The 8599-nt window shown below is 41.0% G+C and overlaps 1 protein-coding gene across 1 annotated transcript; it reads left to right on the top strand.

Annotated features, from left to right (window-relative positions):
- Window positions 1-1348: 1348 nt before the first annotated feature.
- On the top strand, window positions 1349-3154 carry LOC307045818 (uncharacterized protein). Its single transcript, XM_079691779.1, has one exon. It carries the CDS (start codon window positions 1788-1790, stop codon window positions 2427-2429), a length of 642 nt encoding a protein of 213 aa, XP_079547905.1. The 5' UTR covers window positions 1349-1787; the 3' UTR covers window positions 2430-3154.
- The last annotated feature ends 5445 nt before the right edge of the window (window positions 3155-8599 follow it).

The following is an 8599-nucleotide window of genomic DNA, read 5'->3' as shown; positions in this document are numbered from 1 at the left end:
AAATGACACTCCCTCGGTCCCTGGCGGTCTGAACGTTTGCATTAGATATTGGACTGTCTTGAGGTTTATTTGAATGATATCCAAATGACCGGGAATCCTTTGTTGAAACAGCAGGCAGAGTCCTGCCTCCAGCTATAAATGACACTGCGTTATGACCCTGTACAGCTGGTGGTGGTGGTATGATTTGATAAAATAATAAGCTGACACGTAAATAAAATCCAGGTGATTTGCTGTCATTCTATAAAGCTGGGGCTTCCCACAGCAGCCATTTATTTACATTGAGCAAACAATTAAATAAAAGGTCAAAACAGGTTATGTTTGCAGAATTTATGTGAAGAAAAGCCTGCCCTTAGACTGTATCCATACTGGTTCCTCCATTTCTAGTGTAATTGTGTCACCGTTTATGTTGCCACCATATGGTAGAGCATATCACCCTGCTCCAAATCTCCATAACTTAAAACATAATAATCAAAACAAGCAGCCTTCCTATAAACACTTGAATTTGTGCCACAGGTACATATGAGCTGACAGCTAGACTTATAGCAGCAGGAATGTCTGCAGAGTCTAGTTTTGTGACAGCAAAAGCATGTTTTATTTTTGTATGGCCGTCCTCTGTGTTTGTTATATTTTTTCTTCTTCTTGACATCAGTTTTGTGACACTAAACAAAATAACACAGTTGGTTGTTAGATGCAGTGATATAAAAGAGAGTCGAATTCACTTGAAATAAACATATGTAGCCAAGTAGAAATTGATCTAGAGTCTTGACCAAAGTATAGCCTACTTTAAGTATGTTATTGGTATTTGAGTTATAATGATAACCAATGGAGTTCAAACATTAGACTATATATAACATTATTCATTTTGTAAATTCATACTTCACTAATGCTATTGCCCCTGTGCTTAACCCGTTTCACCTCTGCAGCTTCCCAGAGGACATGCGCAATGACAAACCCTGGGCTCTGTCCATTGTGCTGAAATGAGGTTAAGTGAACCAGGTAGGATCAGGTCCAAAGTGATTACAAAATCTAATAGGTTTGATATAAAGTGTTATTTATGTGGCTGTTTCCAAAAGCATTGAAATATGAATTAATATCGGATTAAATTAAATGAATCATCACTTCATGGGCACAATTGTAACCGACATCCATTCCACACTTTAAGGTAAACACACTGCAGCGTCCCCCTTGATCCCCCCCACTACAACATCCTGCTCTCCATGTGTTGCACAAGCGTCCTGATGTGAACATAATTTGTGTGTGTGTGTGTGTGTGTGTTTTTCTTTCATGCTTTCTTCTCGCTGATGCACAGCTGCTGCTTCTTTAAGAGCCACCGCCCGCCCCCTCTCCTGTATTTTTAGCTGAGCCATGCGACTTCATTTGCAGGATAAGACAGACAGTTGTGTACCGTGTGATCTCACTTAATCGTTTTTAATAAATCAAATCTTATGCTGCGTATCTGCCGTGGGCCTATGCAGACAGCTGTGTGTTGGACATGTCGCACAGGGTAGACATTGGTCCCGCCGCTGTCGGATGCTGAAACGCGCATCAGCCTGTGGATGCTGGATGTCCATTATGACACGCAGTACCGGTATCAGGGGCATTGCATTTGAGATCATAGGAATTACAGGATATCAAGTTAAGCTGCAGAACAGGCTACTACACGGTTAAAAGAGGTCCGGCATCTTTCTGCTCAGCCCGCAGCTTTCTCTCTTCTCTTGGATTGTGGATAACAAGAAACCTTCAAGACGGAGGGGGTGGTGGAGCATCGAGGAAAAAACAGGGGCAATATGAGAGAGCGGGACTTCATGCCCAATATGGAGAGGGGCAAACCTGCTACTTATACGGGGGACAAAAAGGCTAAGATGGCTGCTAAGACTAACAAGAAGTGGGTGAGACTAGCCACTGTTTTCGCATATGTATTGTCCGTGTCATTAGCAGCCATTATCTTGGCGATTTACTACAGCCTGATCTGGAAACCAACCAGCTCATCCTCATCTGTGGGGAAGCCAGGGGTGCCCGGCGAGGTCACCCCCACCGCGAACATCTCAACTAACATCTCCAGCAGCCACAATGTGTCAGAGTGGAACTCCACACAGAATAATGGACTGCTAAACCAGACCCGGTATAGACGGGGCTTTCAGTGGGACGACAGAGCCGAGAGTGTGGCCGTGTCCGGGGCGGCGATTGCGCACTCGCAGCCGGATGAAGGACTGTACGCATCTTCCCACGGTCACACACGCGAGGAGAGATCGGAAACTTTGGGGGGACAGACGGATCAACCCGGAGCGAGCCACTTCACCCCGTCAAGCACCAGGGAGGCTGGGGGTGAGGAGGATGGGGAGGCGATTGACAAAATCGAGACTGATCAGGCGAGTGCAGATGTTCCTCCAACATCCGCGACAACCACAGCCGGCCAAAGAGGGGACTGATCGGGCCTCGTCCCGGCCACCACACCCCCCTGACACAGATAAACTGACCCTACAAGGAGTGTTTTACAGAATCGGTGCCGCAGGTCGGATAACACACACATTAAACTCATTTTGCAGAGCCTCTTATGGATGCTAAACTGCACCTATACTGACATCTTCTTCTAATGACTGAGAAAAGATGAGACCAGTGAACACTGTTTCCCCCTTCAACACTAACTATGCGTGTTTCTGTTTTTGTTTAGGCCATCTGTATGCCTTAAATCAATGTGTGTCTACTTTACCTCGGAAAGCTTCAGAAGCCACTAACCTGCCCGTATGCGTGGACAACACTGGTATATAATATGTTGTTAAATGAATAGGACACAGGAGCCAGAAATTTGTTTTTGCAGGACATACATATTCCCCACAGGCGATACAGCGCTTGAAATCACTGCCATTCACTGGTCGAGAAATCAATACTGCATTTTAACATAGGCTGTGTTTTATTTTTGTGGAACAAACCTGGATTCCAAGTAGAAGAACCTGCATTATTGAGTTATGCTCAGGTATGTGCATATAACCATGTAAATGTATTGTGTATTTGGTTATACATAAGAGGCAGGCATACTTCATTTGGGCCTTGATGAACTTTTAGTGTAATTAGATAATTTTTATTAAAAAAGGTACAGTATGTATGATAGGTATAACTATATCACAAGATACAAATAAACATCTTTAAAAAATAATGCTCTGTTTTATGAAAGATTGATGTACTGTAAATCATGACTACATTATTCTGTACGTATAATATTTTTATTTTCTCCGAGCCAGAATGGATGATATATATATATATATATTCAAATAAATGTTAAGTTTTTTCCAAACCTCTTACATCAAATCTAAAGCCATGGGGATTTAAATTAACTGTGGTGCACTTTAGACTATTAGGAAAAAAGTAATAGTGAAAAACCTTCATTTATTGATTGATATGAGGAGGTAGGAATAATAATGAACTTTTAATCAGATCACGGAGTGGAGGCACTTTAATCACCTGAGTGAATCGTCCAGTGTGTGATCAGAGGGAGGGATCTGCTCCTCGTGGAAAGAGAAGCATTCATTTCCCAGTGTGCCAGTTCAGTCGCTGCGTATCTCACTGAAACCACTTCACACAGTCACATGTGACGAACTATGAAGTGGAAATAAGACCAATCACCCCATGCGTCCTTCTCAGCAACATGTGAGGGAGGTGTATCGATTTGAGAGCTCTGTTGTTGCGCTGTACAAAACAGAGAAGAACACATTACACAATACCACTCGATGCTATTTTTGATCCAACTCTCTCTTAAAAGCCTAGTTTGGTTTTTATGCAGGCTAAAATAATCGTCATTCACTATCATGCTTAAACTAAAACCATTTGATATTGGCTGAGCAGCATCAGAAATGGTACGCTGTGATGTAAACAGTGATGCACTGTTGTGTCAATATGACAGATTTTCAGAAAAGAAGCCAAGGTATGTGTCTGGTGAGCTACAGAGGAAGTCTATTCATCGGGGAAGACGGCACAAGACACAAACATCCCCCCATCTTTACATCATAAATCAAGTGTACCGGACAAATGTAATACAGAGTGTGAATTAAACAGCAACAGACCTGTCAATACTGCAGTGGCAATGGTATATGAAGGTCGTGCCCGATGTGATACTGTGCCTCTTATGCTCCTTGTGATATGAGAGGAGAACGACCTATTGATGTCGGAGTTAATCAGCACTTAAGAGTTGTTCAGGACACTGCATGCGACCTCATGACCCAGGCAGGTGATTACATTATCGTCATCTGTTGAATTAGAGTGGAGTATGGGATTTGTTTCTAGGCTCAAGCCAGGCATCACATGGTTTTTCTTTAAACAGGTTTATTAAATCATACAAATATATTAAAGGCTGCAATACATTTTTAAACGTTGGCTATTTGAGCATTAATAGCTACTTTAATGCCAGATTTGTCAGGAATGCTAAACAACTATCCACCAGAAAATCTACAGTGAGACGAAAGAGCCAATATAAAAAAATCCATACTCAAAAATGTTCACAATCATCAGCAGATAAAGTGTTAAACTCTTTAGTTATGTCATTTAGCACAGTATAGCTTAAACATCCAAGGGAAGTTACTAAAAGTGTTTGCTGTGAGCAGGGATTTGAAATTATGCTTTTGAAAATGTACTTTCCTCATCAGATTTTACATGCTTTTGGCATTCACACTATAGCCAAGAGACCTTAACAACAAAGCCGGAGTCCTTTTGTTACAATGTTGTTTGAGCAAGACACCATCAGAAAAGTTTTGCAATTTCAACAGGATGTCATGTGATATATGAGAACAATATGAAGGGTGCGAAACAAAAGCTAAACTGAAAGGGCAAAACTCTAGAGTGATGCATAACAAAACAAAAGCCAATGCGTTGGTGGGCATCTTTTTAGGTATTATGGTAATGTTGTTTCAAGACCTTTTGAAAATATCTATTGTATTAATTTTCAAATCATTGCTAGTTTTCAGCAGGTTGACATTATAATTATGTGCTTTTTTATGATGAAGGTGCTAAAGATATACGTATGTATATTCAAAATGAGAAAAAGGTATCTAATTATTGCAAAGGATGTAAACAATAACTACTGAGAAAATAGTTTAAGGTCAAAAGGTAATGGAGACTAGGACTTATGTGTCAGTGAGATGGCACATTATTTCTGGCTCATTTAGAGGCATATTTGAATAAAAAGGTCAAATAAGGTAGCATCAGTAAAAATACACACATTTCCTAATATTTATTTATGCTTCAAAATACCTGAACGTTTTCAATTTATGTTGAAATATTTAATCTAAAACAAATTGCACTGTCAAATAATGTCAAACTGATTATCAAACATGTACTTACTAAAACATCACAATGGGACAGAAGGTTGCTTGCTTCCACTAAACTCTAACTAATCTATTCCTAAACAGAAATCCCAAACAGGGAGGTAATGAATAATTCTAACAAAAGGACAGATCTCAGATCAATATAGCAGACAGCACATGGACACCTTGTCAGCCCAGCCTCCTGTCTCCTGTCAGTGTCCCCTGGCTGGAGGGAGGGAGGTGGTGGTAGGGGGCCACACTCTGCATGATCAGGCCAGCTGATGTTGTTGTTGTTACATCCTGAACCATGGCAGGGCCGGGGGATGACGCACGACATCAGTTGGTCTGCCAATCTTCTGTATGAGATTCTGTGATGGGACACTTCAACTTAACCTACATCCATCAACTGTAAAATCATACCCCACTGAGATTATGGCAATTAAATGGCCTCATAGACCATGGGAAATATCTTTATAGCAATTCAGATTTCAGCTTAAAAGTTGTCAATTTGATATCAAGAGCATTAATATAGCATCCACAACTATTTGCTATTTCATGATAAAGTGCAGTAATGTTAACCTGAACAGAGAAGCAAGTCGCTCTGCCTCGTCCTTGCTTTGTTTACATAGCCAGCTCAAAGCCATGTTGGTTAGCAGTAGCACATGCATAGCTAGCTTACCTCCACTGTGAATATTGGTGGTCACGGAAAATTCCCGAACAAAGGCGTCTTTGCGAAAACGAAACGGCCATTCTCTAGTTCCCCCTCAGGTAAACTTGTGTTACACTCCGTCTGTCGTTGCGGTTGTTTGCATTGTTAGCGCTGTTAGCACCTTTAGCTGCTAGCCGTCAGCTCAGTCATAGCCATGGTGAGAGCCATTTGGAGTCAAGCCTTCTGCTACTTTGAACCTTTAACACTATAACCGCCAACGGGTACATTTTACCCGCAGCTGTTTTTTTTATTGTATGTAACTTTTTTTCCATAACATATTAAAGTCTCCCAGTCCGTGACTTTTCCTGAAAGTGTGTTATATAGCACCCTCTGTTGTTAAAAATTTTCAATAGGAAGTCAGATTGAAAAAATCGCCAAATAAATTGCCATTTATAGCCATATCCGCCAGCGAGTAATATTTACCTCATAGAAAATGCAGCGCGAAAACATGACGTGTTGCTATAGCAACGCCTTTTGTCTACTGCGGTTCCTAGATAGATAGAGAGATAGATAGAGAGAGATAGATAGATAGATAGATAGATATATTGATAGATAGATAGAGAAAGAGAGAGATAGATATAGTTATAGATAGTGTAACCAGGGCCGGCTCTAGACAATTTACAGGCCCAGGCGAGATTTGAGTTGGCGCCCCAGCCAGAGAATCGTACAATAGAAAAGATAAAGATCAATAGAGTATCCAAGGAATACACAATAGAATGGGGGGTGGACGTCACATCCTCTAGGGGGGTCCGGAGGTATGCCCCCCCGGGATTTTTTTTTTAACATTTTAAAGGTCACATGTCATGCTTTTCCGGGAGCTGCAGTGAGCCGTTTAGTGGAGAAAGTGAATACTGCTGAATACACATACTTTACAGAGATGCTGTATGCGAAACCAATGTGAGTTTGGAAAATTGCACAGTATATTTCTATTTTAGTATACCTCAACAATGGAATTATGATCAGTGGAAATGGCCATGACATGTGACCTTTAAAGTAAAATGCTTCAATCTGGTGCACTTTAAGCAGAATTACTACTAGATCTAGGGGGTACAACTTTAAACACCCATATGAAAAAGATTGGTTTACATTTTATTCATCAAATAAGTATGTGAACATAACCAATAACCTACCATAGCCAATAAATGTAACTTATTTTATTTTTGTTGTTCATTCATATCTTATTTGACCTATTAACATTTATTTATTCTTGCATCTTTTTTAATCTCTCCAGTTTAAAACAATATTTTTGGTTTACTGCATATAGTATACATTGAAATGATTTCAAACCTGTTTTATCCCAATAATTATAAAGGAGTGCCTTGGAAATATTTGTTTACATAAATTGTGACCAAACCGTTTGAGACCCACTGAGATAACTTAGACTAAAGTTAACTATCTAAACACTCAGAGTCCTTTACCTCACTGAGCTGTAGTTATCAGCCTCTCAGTCTGACTGGAGAGGACTCTCCCTCCACATTATTGTAGAAACGTCTTCTTCTAATATCCGTTAGAGCAGCTAGCACCAGATTCTAATAACAACAGCGCCGGTACCGGTGCACCCTCCCTCTCTCCCTCATTCGCTCCCAAGCTCACTCGCACTTTGGCTGTGAGCTGCGGGCGCCAGATAAGCCAACATCCCCCATTTCATCACTTACAGCGCCCATCGTACAGGGCAAATGAAAAGTGTAACCGGGGTCAAAAAAGGGTGTTACATTTACTTAATTATGAATGTTGTTACATCAAGGCCGAAAATTAGGATGAGCACCAACGGTCAAATATGTTTTTCTACCAGCGCAGCGCCTCCCCAGATCTGGCGCCCTAGGCGAACATCTATAACGCCAGTGCTATGGGCCGGCCCTGAGTGTAACATCTTGGAGAATACAAGATCTTGGATGACTGAGCTCACGTTGAGGACGTAATGCATGTGTGCAGGTTACGTGCCAGTTGAAAAAAGATGGACACTCGGAATGAGAGAAGTAGTCCAGTGTTGCCAACTCCATGGCTGTCCGAAAAGTCGCCAGAAGTCCCTAAATGACGTCATTGCCTAATTTGCATATCATGTAATGGCGGTAAAAAAACGTTCCACCCCCTTCAAGGAGGATCAAAACTTGAAACCAGAGTAAATCCAGACGACAGTAGATCAGAAATGCCTCTATTAGAGAAAGCAGAAATAGTTTTAATATTTTTTTGTAGAAATCTCCCTTACAATAAAGGCAGTAGCCTGTGAGTACTATGGGAGGGCAGAGGGGCTCACGGCAGCACCCGCGGCTCGTTAACTGCTGAACAATACGTGAGTCTCCAAACACCAGAAAAGTCCCTAATAACACCATTACAAGTCGTTAGATTAATCGTTAGTCGCTTTTGACAAAAATAAATAGCCGAAGGGTTTGGAAAGCCGCCAAAGTCGCCAAGTTGGCAACAATGAGTCTCCGTCGTCTGTTTATGTAGACAATTATATGTCCATAGAACAGAACATTACAGATGGATCGATAGATAGTTATAGATAGATAGAGATTGAGAGATTTGTACCTAAACAAAACACAAGTCTAACACCAAGCGTTTAAATCAGCACTTGTAGCGATATTTTATACTTCAT

The sequence above is a fragment of the Notothenia rossii genome (genome assembly GCF_949606895.1).
Source record: "Notothenia rossii genome assembly, chromosome: 7".
NCBI lineage: Eukaryota > Metazoa > Chordata > Actinopteri > Perciformes > Nototheniidae > Notothenia > Notothenia rossii.
Note: the sequence above shows the minus strand (reverse complement) of the source record. Positions and strands in the feature narration are given on the sequence as shown.